Below are 22,314 nucleotides of genomic sequence, written 5' to 3'. Positions count from 1 at the left end.
ATGGAACTATTAATAGTGAACTGCCATGTCCTGTAACAGGTGAGGACCCAAATGCAGATGTCAGATGGGGATGGATCGAACAAACAGTGTTCAATAGGACTTACGAGTGTGGTGAACAGATCAGGAGTCTGAAAAGCAGTGTCCAAAACATAAAGGCTAAAAGAAAGGTCAAAAAACGTTTTAGTTAACTACAGGTGGAACTGATAAAGGAGGGAGGTAATCAAGAAAGGAGGGAAACCAGACAAAGACAGGAACTAAAGGTAGAGAGACACACAAGGAAAGAAGTTTCAAAATAAAACAGGAAACAAAGGACTCAATGTGCAAACATAGACAAATCCCCCAAAATCAAAGCAAAGTCCAAACACAAGGAGATTGTGAGACCATGACAAATTAATACTCAAAGTCTCACAAAAGTTCACACAGGCAGAATCATGGCATAGACTTCTTGAAGCCCACTACCATCCTTGGGCACTTTGGATAAAAGGCTGACCTGGAAGTTGCACAGAAAACTGATAAATTGGAACGACTGTTGTGTTTGACATAAAAACACAGAGAGGAACCATTGGTTCATTAGTAAAAGTCTTCAATATTTAAACATAAGAGCCAACTCTAATCTAATCTTATAAAACAAATGATCTAATAATAATCTAATAATACAAATGATTCTCATTTCAATTGAGATACCAGAATTTTATTTTATTAAAACCATGGTAAAATAATGGTGTCAGTTAATATGATCTACAAATGTGATCTATAAAAGAGACCTATAATATTTTGCTGATAATCAATGGTTTGGTCAGTTTTTCTAAACAAGAGGCCGATCCGTGCAGAGCTTAACAGACGGTACACGTTCAGGCAAACAGAGACTTTTTGGTCACAATACATATTATGTGTTCATCAGAGAGCTGTCACCCACTGTGGGGAAAGGTAAAGGTTTAGGAAGGTGAGACCTATGATTAATTTCATCCACTCCATGCTGTTGTCGCCACATTTGTCACTGATGACGCTTCAAGGACTAAACGACAACTTGGTAACAGCAACTTGTCATTTTCCCTCATGTTTCATTTACTTTGATTTCATAAAGGCAGAGTAAATCATTCTTCTGCAAGCTGAAGGCAAGGAAGTGGGGCAGCAGCTTAGAAGAAAATAACTTGACATTACAAAATAATTCTTGTTTAATGGAAAGGGATCATGTTAAGAAAACCTGTCCGTCAATATCTTCTTAAGATAATGAGGGTGGAAAACTGAATCAAAAGTATATGTACTTGTTTTTAATTGGTTTGAATAGTTAAAACTTAACAGTTAAATATGCATGCTCTCTTTGAGTAGTTGAAATTGTGTATAAACAATAGTAATAATCAATAAATCGTAAAATCACTGATCGGGTCCACAAAGAATAAGCAATTAGAGAGATTCTATCATATCCATCAGAAAAGCTGCAGAATAGTGACTGTAAGGATTGTCATAGACAGCCGGTACCATCCTCATAAATCATTCAAATCTTATACTGTCACCTGCATGTGTTGACCTGACAGATCACTCAGAGTGAAAGCATCAGCAGACAAAGAGACTGATTATAAAACCACGCTGAGCAGAGTTTGTCCACATCTCCATCTAGTGTTCTCACAGAGGAAACCTCGTCCCTCGCCGTCTGCGCCTGCTCTGGAAGTGGGGCAGTGGAGCACTCACAGGGATGCCCACAGACAGAACAGGAAGCGGGAGGGAGGATGCACACAGTCAGAGTGTGGTCGCACACACACATCTGTGCACACGCTCGTGTCTCCGTGCACACTTGATAGGGAGTATTACACACAAGCTCTCTGACAGAGACGCTGCTGGACCTGGGGGGTATTCCGCCAAACATCTGGAGCAGCCGGTGCCTCTCCTCCTCTGATCCTTAATGAGGCACAGAGATGTTTATTAGTGGATGTTTTAGGGGGAGCAACAGAGGGAGGAGAAGAGTAGGGATAGGAATTAAAGTGGAGTTAGAGAGCTGTTGGTTTATCCTGCTTTAAAGAACGAGGGACACCTCCAGTGCTGCAGATCTAAAGAGATTTCACATGCTTAGTAAACTTCCACCACTTTAGATCACAGACACTTTTTCAGAGAAACTCTCGTCTCTGGGAGGAAGGATGTTTTTGGGGGATAGGTCCCAGGAAACCTGAAAGAAACAGGTCACAAGAGTTGTGTCCCAGATCTGAGTCTCAGCGGTAACAGAAGAAAAATCACTGAAAGTCCAACCCCTTTAGGTTTTCAGACACTGACAAAGAAAAAGACAATGTGCATCACATTTAGTCAACCTCCTTTTCAGCAAAAAATTAAAACACAACGCAGCATCCTGCCAAATGATTTTTTTACCCTGATTAAAAGATTGATCCTTTTCAACCTTACGCTGCGCTCCTGAGGAGGCAGGTGTGGGATAATGCTGAGTGCCATTGATGATGATATCTCACATTAAGCAGAGTGCAGCATCATGAGTTTTTGTGGCACCTTTGCTTCCGCTCTCCTGCCCTGGAGAGAAATACGGACTCACACACACCTGCCTGGGCCGAGTCTCTGGTCGACGGGTGAAGTGATGATGACGAGTGGTGATGATGAGGGAGAACACAGTCAGGGGAACCAATGAATAAGGTCTCAGGTCTCTTTACTATACAATGGTTTTGTTCACCAAAAGCTATTTCTGACTGATCTGAAGCTGCTTATCTTTTCTTTCATTGAATATTTTTGAATTTGTGGTTTTTATTCTAATTCAACAAAACAACATTTAGATATTATGGTTTTGCACAAATGAATATGAAGTTGTCCAACACTGTACAATTTACAGTTAAAGTGCAATTTTGTTTTGTTTTGATAAAAAATGTGGCTACACAGCACGACCAGAACTGTGCAGACTCTGGCTCCAAATGATGTCAAAAACACAATTTTAGGTACATTTTTGCAATACAGGAGGAAGTGGCGTCAATCTTTATGTACAGTATATGATATGTGCTAAATGTGGCTATTTGCTAGCCTCAACAGGGAAGTAGACATCCCTTATTTCTGAATCCACAACTTCAATTTTCTTTTCTAAATGCTTGGCTCCAACCGGTGCCGCCTCATTTGATCTCACTTGAGACAATAGAGATATATGGTTGAATTTAAACCAAAGACAATGACTGACATCAAGAGGAAATATCTGTCCTATAACCTGACTTCGATATTGTTCTATTATTTTTCTGCTGTCCACAAATACACATACTGTGTGTCTGCCTGTACATTGAAGGTGGATCATCGTCTGTTATGAAAGCCAAAACCCTCATAAAGACTTCAAAAGACGGTGTCCTAACCCTAGCACACCACAATAACACATAACACAGCTTTCTAATATACATTTTGTGAAAAAAGATTTTTCATAGCCTGTTGTCACTGCTTTATTAAAGCTGCGTCCTCCAGAAACACTCTTCGTATAGTGGGTGTCAGAGGTGGGGGAGGAGCGCAGACATTAAGGTCTAATTAAAGAATCATTAGTGCATCTCACAGTGACGCAATAAGAGCGGATTTTTATTCACCGTCATATTCAGAAAAAACTCACTATACATAAAAAACTATTTAGCCTCTCATTTAAAACTGAGTCTTGATGTATAATTTAGTGTAAAGGGGACACAACACAACATGTTGGGATCATTTACACTGTGGCATCGCTCTAATGAGAAAAAAAAGACAGTCATTTGTAAGTTAATGGAAATGGAATTTCAATGTGAAGCCAAAGGAAAAGAAAAACACCATTTTATCAAACAAAAGCTTTTTCCCTCTTCATTATCTCAGTAATCTCACACATTCACTTTTAATTGGTCGAGCCATTATTGTGCATTTTATAAGTGGAAATGAGATTTTTAATTGCAGACGCCGGACAAAGAGAAAGTGCTTCTTTCATAGCGTGTCTGTACAGTCTGTGGTCGCGCCGTCCGTCTGTTAACAAAGTGACCGGTGGATGTTTGGTCTGTGTTGCTGACCTTGCTTAAAAAAGCAGATAATTGCTCAGTCCATCCTCCAGATTCAACTCATGTTCTGCACGTGCAAAGATAATGGAGACGGCCCCGGCTGCCCGGCACAAGTTAATGAGATGATGGAGACTCAAAGACAGGGTCATGTTTATGCACTTGACAGATGTGTCCCCCCCACCCCACCCATTAGAGGGTCAATCCTCCTTTAAAAGAAAAGCTGGGTTTAGATGTGGAACCCTGAAAATCCACGGCAAATTGGAAAAAATAATATATATAGGGACATTCGAGTTTATGTTGTGGTTATGTGTGAAATTAAGCACACGGCTTCCTTCCCGTAACCGTTTGCTCTGTCGGTTTTCAGAGATAAACGTTGATGTCTGGTTTAAAACAACGACATGGGGAAGAACATGGAATAGACTCATGTTATCTGTGACAGTAACAATGTGCTGTCTGGCAGAGCTAAGAAAGAGATGAATGAAAAACGTTGAATAAATGGAGACACAATGGAGAAGCTTCTTTCACTACGCTGGGCTTGTCTTCGCCTTTTTGAGTCCCTGGGAGAAATTTCACTTTGGGCCCCTGGAATCTTGGTGATCTAATCTTTTGTTCCACCTTTGCATGGCTATCAATATTACTCTCATACAAAAGTTATTACATTTGAACAAAATGTATTTTTTCCCAAACTTTTTATAGGAGATAAATACTAATTGAGTGCAAATGCGATTAAAAGGACTCAGATCAGCTGTATTTTCCCTTTGTTTCAGTATTTCCAGCTGAGTCTCATTTAATTGCAATAAATGTTAAGATTGTGCTCAAATTTTCATTATATACTGTGGACAACAAATAAGAGAAACTCATAGTGTTTACTTGATGCTGTGTGAATGAATCTTAGAGCTAAAACCAACTCATCCATTTGCTTCCACATTGTTTAATGTGTCTTAGATTTTTAAGTTTCTTGTATTTTGCTGTATTTGGTTTTGATATCTCTAATTGCTGCTGTTGTGTTAGGCTCTATTCAGCACCTTAGAGGTGACAACAAGTCAACTATTGCACTGGAGAAACAAAGGAGCCTTTATTTTCAACAATAATAATTTATTACAAAGATTAAGTGAACTTTTGTTCTTCCAGCATGATGATTCTCATTTGAAAAACTGACTGACTGCACATGGATTACACAGGAATTCTTGTTTGAGTTTTTGTTTCAAACACATTTACATCTTCCACATGTAGCATTCAGAGTACTGACCATTCACAATACTACCACATGTACAAGTACATAATATCTGCATGTACTACATATTGGACATATGTTTCTCAATGACCTGATGAACAACTCTTCCTTCTTTGTGTCTTTTCTCCTCACACAACTTCCCAAACCTCCTCTGCAGATCAAGGGAAGGACTCGTCCTCCGTTGCCCTTCCTCTCATAATGACTCTAATTCCCTCATGCTAATGGCGTGTCTGAGCCTCAGCTCCTGCTGGGACCACCAGCCTACTTCTCGTGGTCACAGCCCGGCCCCGGGGCTAGGAGGACGGAGCGCGGACTGCAGAGACAGAAGAGAGAGAGAGTGGAGGGGGGGGAAATTGTGTGAAAGAAGGCTGTGGTTGGTTGCATGTAGGATCTACCCTCAGACAGATTGGCCTCCTCAGGCTAAAAAGGACCTGTGGATAAAAGAGGGTGTCATTGATCCGTGCACGTGTGTGTGGCTCGCTGAGTGTGACATCCAAAATTGGCGCCAGCAGCAGATTTAAGCAATAACACCTCGCTGTTTGACCTTACTCACAAAACCAACAGCATGTCTGCAACACTAGTGTGTGTGTGTCTGCACAGGCTCCTGTAAAACTCCACACCAGCATCTAAATGCTACATCTGCATGCTTCTGTGTAGGTGCATGTGTGTGTGTGTGTGCCTGGTGGGAGGCTGAGGTTGTGGGGGGGTGGCGATGATGATGAACAAACACTACAGGGGAGAATAAGCTCTCATTACCCTGCAATTCCCTGATGCTGCACTGCGCCGGTGAGCGCGACTAGATTTGTCCCATGGGCAAAAATGAGTGGACTCACTCACTCGATTTATTAGACCATCCAAAACTCCCCCTATACCCTCTGCCTCCCCCGCTGCGATCACCTTGTCTTCCTGCATCTCCCTGTGTCTTCCCGCTACGCCAACCGCCCGGCGTCTTCCATATGCCCTCAATCTCTGCATCTAACTTTTGAACAAAGAAAGCAAATAAAAGCAACATTCCATGACAAGAAACAATAATAGAAACGCAAAAATAATCCCTTTTATTACAGTGACAGTGCCCAAAAGTTTGAAAACTTTGCGTTCATCCTACCTGGTTTATCATTCTTTGAATGTTGTTGCCAAGAAGGAGATCAGCACCCATGGCACCAGTGAATGTCTGTGTCAGTCTGCCTTATATAAGCCATATTATCAAAATGATCTGGTAGCGATTTGACTTTGGAGCCGTCTGCTGTGATAGTTTATCTGAGGATGTAGAAGGAGAAATGTTCAACTCAGTCCGGAGACTGAGGACACACTGCCCCGCCCCCACTGACTGCTACAAAGCACTGGTTGCCTGTTTATTACAATTTTATGGATATTGAATGTAATGTGTGTCCGTGTCGCACCAAATTCAACACTACACTTCCCCGGTCCCTTAAAAATACCCATGCCAAGAATGAACCAAATAAGATGAACAGTTCTCGAGATATGCGAACCATATACAGACAGGCAGACATTTCTGGAATTAGAAGGTTGATAGAGATGATAGATCTAATCTTTAATCTCAGATCTTTGCTTTCTGTTTAAATCAATATTGCCCAGTAGCTCCGGACTTTTTGAAACCCTGTAAACTTTATCCTCACGTCCCTCACATCCCTTATCTTCTTTCTTTTTCCCCCCTGCTTCTTTCCTGTGATTTTGCCCTCTATCCTCCTCTGTCTATTATCCCCCTGGTACTCCCCGTGTCCTCCCCACATATACCTCTCTCCATCTGGGTAGCAGTGAGGTATCCATCCATCACAGAGAAAGGAGAGTTGTTGAAATCCCGTGCCTCCCATCACGGATCCTTGTCGCTCGGCGTTTGCATACAAACATTTTTCAGCCTCTTTATGTGTCAGTGGTACAGAGAAGAATGCAGCACGCAGTTGTAGCTTATATCGATTTATGCTTTATGAATATGGGAATGAGATACACAACCTGCAGAGGCCTGAGGGAGGCTCATCAAAAATTCTATTGCAAATCACAAAATAGAGAAAAAATAATGTGTGTGGGGGATATTGGCCCTTTGTTACCATAAAAATGATGTCTGTCGTTGTTATGGATATAGAGTCGTTGATTTCTGATGAGACGCTGCAGTTTGTCAGTTTGTCAGTAGAGTCAAAGTTATTAGGTGGTTCATGTGTGAGAGTTTATGTGTTACCATAATTTTGGTGTCAAAACTACAAGTTATTACAAATTGTTTGGTTTGTGTTAGGAATAAAAACTGATGAAATGTTATTTGGTGCAAAATGTCTGCTCTTCTTTGAGAAAAAAAGAAGAGAAGAAGGAAGACCCATCGCTCAGTTTCAGTTTCCGATGTCCATGAATGGGTTCATCTGTGAAGAGGAGAGAAAAAACACCCATGTTACCAGAACACAGCAACTTTACGATCATCTAGTGCGAGGATTTGTGCGATTTGTTCGATGATACCTTAGAGCTGAAAAGCTGGATGTGCTTTATGGCTGGGACTCCCACTGATTGTGCAGAGATCTCATTTCACACTTGAGTGTCTCTCTGTCTCTGCTACTCTGTGTGTGTGTGGGTCCATACACTCTGTAGTTAGTGCCCTAACATAACACGTCTGCTTGCCCCAGGCTGGAACACAGATAGAGGAGGAGAATAGAAGAGACGGATAGATGCAGAAAGTGGAGGAAGAAGCGGAGATAGCGATAGAGAAAGAAAAGGATTTCTTAACATCTATTTATTGTAATTTATCTATAACTTTCCTGTATTGCACTTACGAATACAAAATATGTTGCACCAATATGAACTACTTGTAAAGTCAAAAACTTTTTTTTCTACTTTTAGAGAAGCCTCTTTGGCAACAAATCTTCACCTGATCGATTCTACCATGCATTGATCAAACTCCAACACACCTATCAGATATAGAGAAATGCCCTAAACCTAACCTGAGTATTGATTTACATGTTGTTACAATGTACCAGTGAAAACAGAGGCAGATAACAGGCTCTGTACCTGCAGGCCCTCTGGGTGCTTGGGGCTAGATTTATCACCACTGGGGCCCTCTGATGATGAGGCCGTTTAGTGGGGGTCCCTGCAGCCCTCCACTGATTAGCGCCAGACATCTTCCCTAATAACCTTAACAAGAACAACGCCTCAGGACGACATGCCGATGCATACGGGCGAGAGTCTGGGCGTGCACGTGAACACACACACATACACACACACATCAACACACACACACACCTCCTCGGAGATAGAGAAAAGAGCTGAGGGCTACCCATCCTCCTCTCCCCCTCCTGAAAGTCACCCCTCTCTCCTCTCCTCTCCTCTGCTCCATCCATAACTTGGCACCTCTCACTATTTCTGAGCTGAGACCCATCATCTTCTCTACTGCCCCCCCCCCGACCCCCACATGTGACACACACATGCGCCAAATTGAGTTGGTTATGGTTCAGGAGTCCCACCGCTGCCACATAAAGTTGCTCTCAGCATCAATATGAAATAAAACAATACGAATATATGAATACACGCTGACTTGTAAGGAAGCCGCTCTCTTGTGGGGTTAAACAGGCAAGGAATAGAATTGAGAACAGAATTTATGATGCTTTGAGAAGCCATGGGGGTGATTTTATAGACAGTGTTTCCCTCTGGGAATTGTTTCCTCATGATAGTTTACATATTTTTGTGATGCGACCAATGTATCTGCTACTAAAACATGCACACAGGCACACAAATCCACTTGAAAGACTTAAAGGAACAAAGGGAAAAACCAATGATGATCAAATATCATATAAATGTGAAAAGTAAAATTCATTCAAACCATAAATATGTGACCCCATACTCAGTCAACATGACTTCCTGCACTTGATGAACATTATCATTAAGCATATTTAAATAATTATTTGTTTCTAATGAACAGTTTCTCAAATGGGTATTTGCCTTTATGCTGCATTCAGTGACCGTAAGAAATATTGTAACTTGTGTATAATAGACACTAATAACCCCAAATAGTGGACTTATGTCTCCGTAAAATTTAACTGAATCAAATTTACATGTATTGATTTTTACAGCCTATACAGCAATGTCTTGCTGATGACTATATTGTAGTATTTTTTCCTTGTATGGATCACCAGAGCAACTATGGTTTAATAATTGATTTGAAATATCATAACCACAGATACATAAGACATTTTTCAGACATCCATATTCCTAAAACCCAGTGTCGAATAGAACACAGATGCAACAGTGTTCACATACTTTTTTTAATGTGAGATTTGTGATCATGATTTGAGGTACGAGTGATTATTTTTAACTTCATGAAACGGAATACAAATTTACAAAGCGGCAGATATGTACTCTGTACATACAGGCAGAAAATAAACCAGAATTTAGATACACAAGTAACAAAAAATATTACAATAACAAAAGGGTTTTAAAAATTATCTTCAAGATTTGTGGATAATTTTTGCACATCCTACATTTGTGTAAATGTATCATAAGTACCTTAAGAACATAATCAGAGTCATAACTGTCCAAATTAAAATATGTAATTACATTCTTGCATTTAATTTCAATAATATTATTAGTTTCACACAATATAGATATATTTTAAATTAGACCAAAATAAATTGGAAATATGTGAAAAGATAAAATAAATGTAGATTTTGTATTTGTATGTATGTATTTCTTAGATTTTTTTTTTACTGATATAGAATCTATATGGTGAGAGACACGTCTTCTGCCAAACAATTCAATTCAATGACAATATTGCCTTTATATGTAAATAAATAAATAAAAAAGAGACAATACTTCTAAAGGGGTTTTCATCCCATGACAATGACATTTCTTATAGCAAAAATAAATGTATATATATGCACACACATTGTATATTTAAAAGGTAAAAAAATCAAATAGATAAATAAATAGATAAATCGAATTTTGTTATAATACTGATAACGCTGCCTTGAGGTGAAAGCTGTTTTTACGAGCGACCGTGAAGGCGGCCGGAGAGTCCCGCCGTGACGTCACGCGGAGCCGTTGCCTCGGCGCCGAAGCAGGAACCAGAGGAAAGTGAACCAGGAAGCCGAGGCGGAGCAGCTGAGAGCCACTGTCCCGGTCTGACGGCTCCACGGCGGCGACGGCGACAGCAGCGACACGGTGTCCCCCGCACGGGAGTTTACGTCCAGGGTTGAAAGTCGACACGAAGCGCAGCCATGGCCTCGCTTTTCAAGAAGAAGACTGTCGACGGTAAGTTTGCTCCTGTGTCCGGAGCTCGGAGCTAGCTAACTTGTTTTTAGCCCCGGTTGTGTTGTTTCCATCTTAAATTAGCATTCCGGGCTCAAACCCGCGGAACCGGTTCTTCCTCAGTGTCACTGCTCAGGTCCGAGGAGAGAAACTCAGACATGTAGCAGAGGAGAACATGTTGTGTAATGGAGGATCACAGGCTGATTCCAAGTAGGAATGTTGCTGCAGTAGCTCTCTGTTAGTGTTAAATCCATATTTAGGAACATGGTGACTGTTTATTGCCATGTTAATGGGAAGTTGTTGTTTACAGTGACTAAGCAGAAATTAGCCCCAATAGTCGTGTAGTGTATCTCAAATCGTTATATACGTCTTGTTGAAGAGGTATAAGCAGGTTTTTAACTTCATATTTTTTATCTATGATCTCTAATAAATTCGGATCAACCCATTTCCTTCTCTGCCATACGAGGCTTTTTCTCAGAAATATTGTAAATAAGATACATTACTGTCTTATTTTGTTAGAATTTTTTAAAACCCTAAAACAACTGCCTTGCTGTGCTGTGGGACAAAAAGACCCTCAGTTAAAGCGTAAATGGTGTGATCAACTTGTGTAACGCTATGGGGGAAGTTTGTCCTGCTGTCATATTAGTTTGATTTGCCTATTTGAGTCAGTAATGTGCAGGTGTCAAATTTCTTTAAAAGAAAAAACCCTCTCAATCGTAACATACCAGGAGTTTTTACCTCCAGGCGGAGTAATCAGCCTCACAAGGTCAAAATGGGAAAAGCCGTAGCCTGTCTTTTATCAAATTTAATGAATCAATTATTCTCTTTCCAACACTGATTACAGCCACTCGTCGGGCTGGAGTTCCACACGGAGGACAGGGTGAACTTCACCTCCTCTGGGCCCCAACTTGAACTCATTTATGTGGATTATTCAAAAAGAAAACATCAATATCAAAGTATATTTTTTGGCATATGTCATAACAGGATCTGTAGGTAAAGGCAAATCCTTTCACAGCGCCGCCTCCCCGCCCTCCTCCCATCATTGTCCTCCCAGTTTCACTCACGCCGTACTCACTGTGCTGCGTTTCTCTCCCCCTCCACCGCCGAGCCACCGCCAAGTCTTCTCAGCTTCGACACTTCGTAGTCTCCATCCTCTCCTTCTCCTTAGTTTCTCTCATCCCTCGCTCTCTGGGCGTGGTATTTTTTTTCCCCCACAGTTGCCCTCGTTGAGTTGGTTGAAGTGGTTTCTTGATATTTGGTGAATGGCGAAGGGGGGGGGGTGGGTTAGTTCTCACGTATTTGTAGGGCGATATCCCACCCACTTTGAGACGTTGGCGCCACGTCACCTTGTACGTACAAGTGTGTCGTTCTCGCAAGTGGTCCAACGCACTGACGTGTCTTGACCAACTTCGTGATTGGACTCTTTTTTTGCCGATGGTTTACCTTTTTTTAAAAAAAAATTCATTAAGGTTATTTCTTATTATATAGCAGCTTATATATGGAGCTGAATCAGTTGTTTAAAAATATGTTCAGAAGTCCTTTAATTCTTATTTATTCATATAACATTTAACTCTGGGCATTTTCCGGATTTCTTTAAACATCTACTGTCTGTCCATCCTGGAAGAGATCCTTCCTCTGTCGGTCTTTCTGAGGTTTATTCTTCTTTTTTCTCCCCATATTAGAGGTTTTGTTTTGGGGGGAAGTTTCTATTATTGGAACTCAAAGTCAGAGGATATAGGGTGATAAATACTGGTCACATTTTAAAACTTTTTAAATATATTTTTTACTGTTTTTAGTATTTTTATATTTTACAATATTTTTATATTATTTATAATTTTGAGGTATAAAGATCAAAGTGACTTTACCTGGCTTGATTAATTAGTTTATCTCTGTATTTATTTATTTGTTCTCTTTTCTCTTTTTATTTAAAAAACATTTTTTTTCTTGATGACCTGAAGGTGTGTGTGATTACTTGCGCAATCCGTGTGTGTGACTTTATGGTCACGCTTTATCTCACATGATGTCACTTAGTGTTTGAGTGGGTGGTTCAGAGCTGACTCAGTGTTGAGCACTTCCACAGTTGTTGGTGTCAGAGCGCGCCCTCAACGTGCTGCTGAGTAACCCTGTGGTATTTTGTGTGCATGAGGGGCACCCACTCAAACACACCCCGCTGAATAGATGTTTTACATTTCTTCCACACAGCTGACCTAGACCCTGCCCTCTCTAACCACATTGAAAAATAGGAAACGTAGAGACATCCACACTGAAAACTCACATCATCTTCAACAGTCCATGTTTCAACACTACTAATGTATCTCACTGGAAATGCCTCAACATACAGAAGAAACTACAGAGGGTAGTTTGCCAATATAACCACATAGAAAAAAAGAGTGTTATTCCACATTCTTCCTGCTGGTCTTAATATGTGCTCTCTGTTCAGCTGCCAGCTTCTCATTATTTGGGCGATGCAAGTCATGTGAGATGCCAGATTTTAGACTGGAGTTGTCTTACCATCACTCCACATAGCTGGATTTTTTTTTATTCAGCACAAACTGAGAGGCAGAGGTCAAAATACAGTGTGTATTTGCATTTTGGTGTAGAGAAAAATGTTGTTTTAAATGTACAAGTTTTTTCAGATTTGACAAAGTATTCACTCATCTTTCCTCCTTTTTGATTCTCCCTCCAAAGACATCATCAAGGAACAGTCGAAAGAGTTGCGTGGCACTCAGAGACAGATCACCAGAGACAGAGCGGCGCTGGAGAAACAAGAGAAACAAATGGTGGGACACACACACACACACACACACACACACACACACACACACACACACACACACACACACACACACACACACACGCACACTTTTACATAGACTTGCATTAATTTCCTGGAGACTTATAACCATAACTTGCCGAACCCAACTGGGGGACATGGCTTTCGACTCCCAATTGGGTAAGTTATCCTTAATTAACTGGTAGTTAGTATGAAAATTGTGCCCAGAGGTAGCCTATCACATACACACACACACACACACACACAGAACCAAATATCCCTACATAAGTTATCTTCCATATATTTCTACATATTGCGTCAACTCTTTCTTAAGAACCTCCACTCTCCTGACACACATGCACTACATCCATTTCCTCCAATCTGCATTTGAACCGGATTGGCTAATGGGTGTAAATGAAAATACAAGATAGAGAGCTGGTGCTGTGGCTTTGCTTCAGGCAAGTGAGACCTCCCTCTCCCACACACATGCACCCGTACGCTGTCACACGATAAGGGCTTTATTCGCAGACGCACACATTTCCCGTCTCTGAAAGATGAAAGAAACCAGCTGTGTCCTCTCCCCTCTGTTGTATTAAGTAAATATCATACAGGACATAATTACCTCCCTGGGGAACCACATTTTTTCATTCCTCATTAATACTTTGTGCTAATTAGTCTATTTAAAAAAAAAAAAAAAGCCTTTTTGCACGTTGTGAATAAAAGATAATTTCGCGTGGGAAATGGAAATGACCTACTGTGTATATGCAGTTTAGCACAATCATGACTGACTATTGACCCCCAACCGTGCACACTTTACAGGAGATCATGCAAACGCGCACACATTCACATGCATATACTGTGTAATAATGACACGGAGCAGAGATTATCCCCCGAGGGTTTTTAAATTCAGGTTCGTTTTCAACACCTTTTCAGTAGGATTTACTAAATTAGGAAGTGAATGGAAAAGAGTAAAGCAGAAGTTGTGTCTTCAAGGTCCACATTTCATGCATGTTTTTTTCCAACCAAGCAAAATGAATAAAATCCATGATTGAATTTAAATGTAAGTCCTTAATAATTTGTGTTTTTTCACAGTTTATGAATGTTTTCTTTCTTTCTTGTTGTTGTTGAATTGATTTTTTTGCACCGAATTACACACACTCATAGATATCAGTTCCCTAAATATGTGTGGTCGTATTTTCATCAAGATCGATGAATTATTTTCTGGGAAAATGTGAGAAAAATATTCTTGAGTGTATATAATGGCTTCTTCCCTATTTCATACTGCATCCTTCCACCAAGTTTCGTGGAAATCTGTTCAGTAGTTTTGTGTAATCTTTACAAACAAAAAAGGACAGGAGTGAAACCATAACCTCCTGAACACATTGTCCATGTGTTCAGAGAAATCTTCAGCATTGTGACCCTTGTCTTTGATTCCCAGTTACTACCAGGCAAAGCCTAACAGCCGCCCAGCTGCATTCCTACATGTCTCGGAGAGCACTCTCTATCTATCACTTACCTCCACCTCCTCCCTCCTCCCTCCTCCTCTGACGGGGGAGTAAATAAGGCATCATAAGCTTCACATCAGCAGCAGTCCCACTGCTCCCATCTCTGTCTTTTTCCTCCTAATGCATTCATAATGCATTTTTCAGTTGACAGTATTATTGTCGGTGTGTGTTTTTTCTCACACAGCTCAAAGTTTTTCTCTCAGTGGCATTAATTAGATTTTGTTTCTCTCTCTGCAAGCAGCTGAATACAAACTGAGACTAATGCACCTGTTCTATGCACGCACCTGAGTGTGTGTGTGTTTGTTTGTGTGTGTTTGTGTGCGCGCGGAGGGGCAAGAGAGCCAGAATGTCTATTGCTTTTGCAGTATCAGACATTAATAATTAATTGTCCTTTCCTGAAAAGGATGCGTTCAGCACACATACACACATTCACGCACAAGAGAAATAAGCAAAACATGCTGGAGCTATATGAAGAAGCGGTGCTCAGAGGCCTGGCTAACTTACTGTAACCTGGAGCCCTATTCATTTTCTCTTGGGACGCTCGCACAAATTCATGTCCACACAAGGGATCCTTGTGGGCATCAGTGTGTGTTCTTATGTTTACCAAAGCTAAAAGCTTGTTTTTGCAAATACATTAGTCTTGAGGGAATATCGCAGATATGTTTATCAATACGGTGTGTGTGCGCACGCATTCTTACTCATTTGTGTGTTTCTAATGCAACATGTGTAAGAGGATGACCTTCTGATGGATGTCGTGTGGACAAAAACACATTTTAAGCTACACTACATGAGAAGTGTGTAGGAAGAAGAAGGCCCGCGAGTCAGTATGGATTGATACGCTTCTAAAAATAGAAACTTCTCTGCCCAGTAGTGAATGTGTAAAAAAGCTCCGTCCTTCATCCATAAAATATCTCCAAAATCTCAGCATGTCATTTGACATGGTTAAGCAGAATTCTTTAACATTACTTTTACTTTGTGGCTAATCTGCAGTTCCACATCCCTGTGGGGTTAGTCCTTAATCCACTGTTGTTCCTAATTTACTTGTGTGTACACAGAAACATTATCTCAAAATGGCTGATTGGCAAATTACTCACTTACCCATGAAACCAGGAGACTCATTTCCCTTAATAGCCTCAGTGGATTTGTTCCTGATAACCAAAGATATTTTCAATTAGTGGCATTTCAACCTCTCTTGTTTTCTGACACACTAAATTGACTCAACATTTTGTACATAGTCTCACTCAGTTGCAAAATTTACACCCTGACATTGCTAAAATTGACATTTGTTTTAAGCAGGGAAAACTGAGGCATAATGTGTAAGGAAAATGTACTTACTGCTCATATCCTCATTTTTCCCACTCCAGGAGGCAGAGATCAAGAAAATGGCAAAGACTGGGAACAAGGAAGCGTGTAAGATCCTCGCCAAGCAGCTGGTCCAGCTAAGGAAGCAGAAAAACCGAACGTACGCCGTCAGCTCTAAGGTCACCTCCATGTCGACGCAGACGAAGGTCATGAACTCTCAAATGAAGATGGCCGGTGCCATGTCCAGCACAGCCAAGGTAAGAATCTTAGACCCTGTTCTTTAATTCAGGTTCTAAAATCTTCAAAAAAAGTAATAATCATGAACATGAAATCAAACAGCCTGCTGAGTTTACGTCTTTGCTGATTATTAATCTTACTAACTAAAACTCTTACTATTAGATATATTAATTAACACTTTGATTCATCCTAAATGGCTATCTAGACATTTGACGTAAATTTTATTTACTTCACAAATTAAGTGTGTTTCTCTTTTGAACAATAACTAGTTTCCGTGTTTACTCATATGAATATTTCAGTGTAATTAAAGTATTAATGTGGGGTCTGTTCACATTTAAAACATGAGTCCTGCAACAGTGGTGCTAATGAAGTGTGAAAGGTAGTAATTGGCCTGGAGCGATGTTACTGTACAGAGTCAGACTTAGCAAACACATACAGGTCAAATATAATTAGGCTTCAGTTTAATGGGGTGTGATGAGGCGTGTGTATTTGTGAGAGATATTAATTGTTTAATGTCAGATATTTGTTAATGTACTGGTGAACTGGTGCTTTTCTTTGAAAAGAACAGCAGCATTCATTCAGTTATTTGCATAGTACAGCATTTCCCTCCTTCAGCAGAGGAAGCTCTGTGTGTTAGCATGATTTGAACCAGTTTGTCAACTACAGTAAAAGGGAGATGGGGACATGTGTCCTCTCTGTGTCTGGCTCAGAGGGGAAACTAGGACATGTCTGTGCTGATCTTTTACAGGAGGGAAGAAGACACATCGTTTGTGAGTCAGTCTGAGTTGTTGAAGGTTTTGAATCCAGCCCTCGATGGGTTGATGATTTCGGTTTCCATTGGCCGTTGTTACGTCATTTTGTTTTCAACCAATTATACAATGTACAACAGTAAAGATTTTCAACATGAATAATTGGTTCATCAAGATCTGATGTATGATTTAAGTGTTCCCTTCATTATTTGGAGCTGTGTATTTTTATATGGACTGCATTTTATTTGTCTTAATGTTTCACTCACAAATGCTTTACACTGCAACGCACTCAAACACATACACATTCATATAGTGCTTCTGTATACAGCTCTCTTCTCTACTCATACACTAATGGCATCAGGGTCAATGTGGGCTAGAGGAATCAATTAGTGGATTAGAGTCGGAGAGAAAACTAACTGAGCCTGACCCAAACCTGACCAGGCGTTCAGTGTTTTGTGTACAAACCCGACCTCGAGAACACTGTGAGGTTTTACTTACTTGCATAATCCCTTCAACAGCTCTTGAATGATTAATTCTCTAACCTTCTTTTACCACGTGAACAGACAATGCAAGCGGTGAATAAAAAGATGGATCCTCAGAAGACCCTTCAGACTATGCAGGATTTCCAGAAGGAGAACATGAAGATGGACATGACGGAAGAGATGAGTAAGGATTCATTATACACACATGCACTGACACAAAGAGTCGTAGTATTTAGGAGCTTTCCAAAACTTGTTAGGGTGACGAGAGGCACATGTTTGTTTAGGTAAAGAGAAATATAAAACTATAGGTTTGACAGGTACAACAGCTTTTTCATTTTAAGTTTAAATGCCAACACATGAGCATCCACAAATACATACATGTATATTTACTATTGCGATATATGTCTGTTAGATGGTGATAGAAAGACATCATCTGACCTCTCTTACCACCTCCACAAGAATCATATGAAAACGTACAGAGAGAGTCTACAGATGAGGCAGAGAAAAACAGTGGAGTGCTCAAAACAAACTCCAAGTCCCAGTATCTGTTGTTCTCTGGATATGAGCTGACCGTTATCAGGATCAGATTTTGGTCAATTCACACAGCCCTATGTACTAGTTTGAATGTAAAATAGCTTCTTGACGGTAAAATTGCCAACAGCTATCTCACTCTAAAGTCCAGCCAGTGACTGAAAATCAATGTCTGACTTGCATTTAATTGACTCGTCTGTCCTTATCTTTTCCCTCCTTCTCTCACTATCTGTCCAGTCAACGACACTTTGGATGAGATCTTTGATGATTCTGGGGATGAGGAAGAATCCCAGGACATTGTCAACCAGGTTCTGGATGAGATCGGCATTGAGATCTCTGGAAAGGTAAGAAATTAAAAATGAGAGATGGAAACTACCACTGACCTCATATGGCCTGAATACTCTTTACATTTGGAAAACAGTTAAAGTGAGAAGTTAAAACATAGCATTTTATTACACATTTTACACGGGTAATGTGTTAATGGAGTGTAGCAACATGGAGTGAACAATAAGTGCTCCACACGTCTTTTACTGAGTGTTAAAATGTATCACAGCTGCCACATGGTGGGGCTATAGCCTTCAGCTTTTTTAGCTCTGAACACTGCAGTCCTTGTAAACTGCCAGGCCTGCCATCTGTTGTGTGTCTGGCTCCCCCTGGGGTCTCCATGAGTTATTACCTCTCAAAACACAACACAAACCAACAAATTGTCCAATAAAGGAGCCCACACAGCTGCAGAGAACAAACGGGCAGGTTTCAGAAAAACCTGTTAAACTGCTTTTTGCTTGTGGGGAGCGAGGGGGAAGGGGGTTGATCGTTTCCTGCTAAATCACAATAAAATACTGAGCAGATCATGCACTTTCTAAGAAAAACAAGAGACTAAAGGTTTTCTCAACCAACCCTGAAGCTAGAAGGAAGTTTCGAGACTCATAAACTGAGGTAGTTTGGAAGAAACGAGCATCAGCAAATTCGTTACCATGTGTTTTCAGCTTAAGTCGTAAAGTTAATAGTCTTTATCTTTACTTTTAACATAATACACACTATTGTGAAAAATATAAATGGCACAATTTCTTATTTAGTCTTTAATGCAGCTCAGGAGTATTTGAAGTACTGATTTTAGGAAAGGAATTAAAGTCTGTATTTTGATCATATTTCTTCAGTGTATCATGTTTTTAAGTGTAGAACATGACAAACACAGAGAAACAACTAGAGTTTTTTCAGCTAACTCAAAGATCATTTATTATAATTTGAATTTAATTACATCATTTGGAAAACATTTGACTATTAACCGACAAATCTCTTTTAAAGTAGAGGTTAAATAGGATTAAATTGAGGTCTGGGAAAATAAAAGAAGATAAAATAAAAAACTGTTCACTGACACACACTTGCATTAATTATTACATCCCTAATTATTCATACTTTCAGGGTTACTACATGGTGTTAAATTAATAGTTATCTGATAAACAGATTTTAGATTTGGCTTTGGAGTAGCTGTACACAGCAGCCAATCTCAAAACAAGCACCGACATTTGTGATACTGTGTGTGTATTAACTTTGAGTTTGAATTTTCCAGATGGTGAGAGCTCCAGCTGCAGGAAAGAGCCTCCCCAGCGCCGCCGCTGCCAAAAAAGCCACCATCTCTGACGACGAGATCGAGCGACAGCTCCGAGCGCTGGGAGTGGACTAATTGTTGTCTTTGTTTTAATGTTCACACCATAAACCGGTGCAACATTAATACCAATGGATACAGACTGTCAGACATATTGGTTTTGTCATGATTCAAATGGTACAGGTGTAACAGAGGGCGCACACTAACAAACACACACACACACACACAAACACAATCATATTCTCACATTCTTGGACAGGTTGCCTTACAGACCATGAAGGCAGAACATCTGATCTATTTAAAATAATATTTATTCTGACGTCAGACCGGCGTCATTCTGAAGGTGGAATAATAATAGATGCTTAACCCGAAGAACCACCCACACTGTTGTTTACCATCCACCCCTGTCTTCATAAAGGGCTACAGTCTATATGCTTAATATTTAGCTTTTTCCATTTGACGTCTTGGTCAAACTTGAGTTACTCAGATAACCGCCTCTACGTGATTAAAGATGGTCGTAGTGTGGTGATTAAACAATAGTTCAATGAGCGGATCCCCAGATTTCCCCAATTACCTGCTAACTTTGCTGTGATTGGTTGATTTGCTTTCTCCCTTACGTGAACTGTCTTTGTTCAAGAATTCTCTGGAAAAGTTATTTTGTGGGTATAAAGACTGTTACTGTTCATACTGGGACATCTAAGATGGGACAAACTTATTAAACTGACTCCATGTACAGAAAACAAACTGGTCAAGTAGATCATGTTTATTTAAATCTATGCATACGGCAGATGTTCATGTGAAGCGTGTGACAGACACTGATGCCTTCAGGCGATGATAACACCTTTTATTTGCATGCGATGAAGAGACAGATTGATCCGATAGCAAACTGGCTAGCATCTAATTAGCGCCGCTGAAGTTGCAATGTTGTACAGATTGTGAGACAAAACTTTCGCAAACACAAATTGGGACTAATGAAAGACTTTCTATCAAAGAGTGAATCGATTTTTTGATGCTACTGATTAATCCTGTTTTATTTTTTGGGGGGCTTCTTGGTTGATGCTTGCTGTCTGATTGTATATCTAATATCGGACTTGGGATTTACACAGTGATTGTAGGATGGCACTGGTCCTGCAGTCGCTCTTCTCTTTCAGCTGCTGTGCAGTTACCGTCATTTGTTATTCGAAGCTGCCTCAGTCACACACACACACAACTAAATAATGAAGGTGTTTGTTAAATTTACACTGTGATCCAAGAGAGGTTTTGTCCTCTTCAGAGCTGAAGCAGATTCCTCTATACACTGATTTAATTTCAGCTTCAGGCTTTGCGAGTGACGAAGACACCTCATATTTACCTAGTCTCTCTCTCTCTCATTGCCAAAACAAATATAAAAAAATGTGTTCATTCTTGCATGTATCCCACATGTTCAAGTCACATCTTCTTTTTGTAAATCATTCTCCTCCTCTACCTTCCAATAGTCTTCTTATGAGTGGAAACTGTTTTAACAGATTTTGACATTGAGTGTGATTTCAAAATTCCCAGTTTCCAAAACAACATATGTACTGTATGTATACTCATGTTATCTTCTTTGTCATTGTAAAGTGACTCTGTAAAGGGTTTATGGCTTTTATAATGAATAAAGTTTCTTCAGGTACTATTTGTTTGTCAGTGCAGACGTTAAAAAATTAGTTTGCGATGAAAGAAGAGTCTAATAGATTTTCACATCATTGCAGAAAAATGGAACTAAGATAGATAGTTGGAATGACAGGAAAAAACACAAAAGAATATAAAACAAATGGATGAAGAGAAACACCAGCATGGTTACTGAAAGTATTAGCTTTGATTTGTAAATCAAGAGGTATGAAGTTTCTCCAGATTTTCTTTTTAACCTCTTCTATATGAGTTTACCCTTTAATGTGCAGTTCCACTGTTTTTATGCCAGTTCCGTAACTTCATATTAATCACTTAGCCTTCACACTTCTGCAGACCAGTTTCCAATTTGTTCTGTATAGTCTTTGATTTTCATATACACATGTATTTTAACTTAAAATCCCAGACAGCCAAGGATTTCAATTCATTTCCACATAACCGGCAGACCACATTCATTTTTGTTAAAGTGGCATTTGATTAAACCAGTGCAGAGTTGAACAAAATCACATTGTGCAGAAATACACAGAAGTCGACAGAAAGTTGGAATGAAAAACAACCGAATGTATAATAATCAACACCAGCGCGGCCACTGAAAGTATTAAAACCTTATTGAACCACATTCAGATTCACTAGATCCAGATTTTTATTGTGCCCCAAATTGTCCTCTTAAATATCAGTCCCCTGAATATGCCCGACTTTTTCATTAAGACCCATGAATTATTCCCTGAGAAATTAAGGGAAATGTAAAAAAAAAACTTTCCATCTCACCATGTGAGCGTAAAGAAATGGACCAAAACCCACATCACACACTTCCACTGAGTTTCGTGCAAATCCGACCAGGGGTCAATGTGATTCGTAGCAAATGGGAAAATAATATCACCAGCATGGTCTTTCAAGAACAAGACACTTGAACGTGCAGTATTCTGCATTTACTTCTGCAGGATATCAAGACATCGCGAACAGTACGTGTTCACATGTTTGACAAAGTGTGATAAGTTCATCTAGTGAAGCTTTGACAATGATTCAG

General features: G+C 40.0%; 1 protein-coding gene across 1 annotated transcript; it reads left to right on the top strand.

Annotated features, from left to right (window-relative positions):
- The first annotated feature begins 10,255 nt into the window (after positions 1-10,255).
- Positions 10,256-21,291, top strand: chmp2ba (charged multivesicular body protein 2Ba). The gene is made up of 6 exons (XM_035174969.2): positions 10,256-10,458; positions 13,144-13,235; positions 16,098-16,292; positions 17,585-17,687; positions 18,272-18,378; positions 19,605-21,291. The coding sequence occupies exons 1-6, from the start codon at positions 10,425-10,427 to the stop codon at positions 19,716-19,718; spliced, it is 645 nt and encodes a 214-aa protein (XP_035030860.1). The 5' UTR covers positions 10,256-10,424; the 3' UTR covers positions 19,719-21,291.
- The last annotated feature ends 1,023 nt before the right edge of the window (positions 21,292-22,314 follow it).

The sequence above is a fragment of the Hippoglossus stenolepis genome, chromosome 13 (genome assembly GCF_022539355.2).
Source record: "Hippoglossus stenolepis isolate QCI-W04-F060 chromosome 13, HSTE1.2, whole genome shotgun sequence".
NCBI classification, from domain to species: domain Eukaryota; kingdom Metazoa; phylum Chordata; class Actinopteri; order Pleuronectiformes; family Pleuronectidae; genus Hippoglossus; species Hippoglossus stenolepis.
Note: the sequence above shows the minus strand (reverse complement) of the source record. Positions and strands in the feature narration are given on the sequence as shown.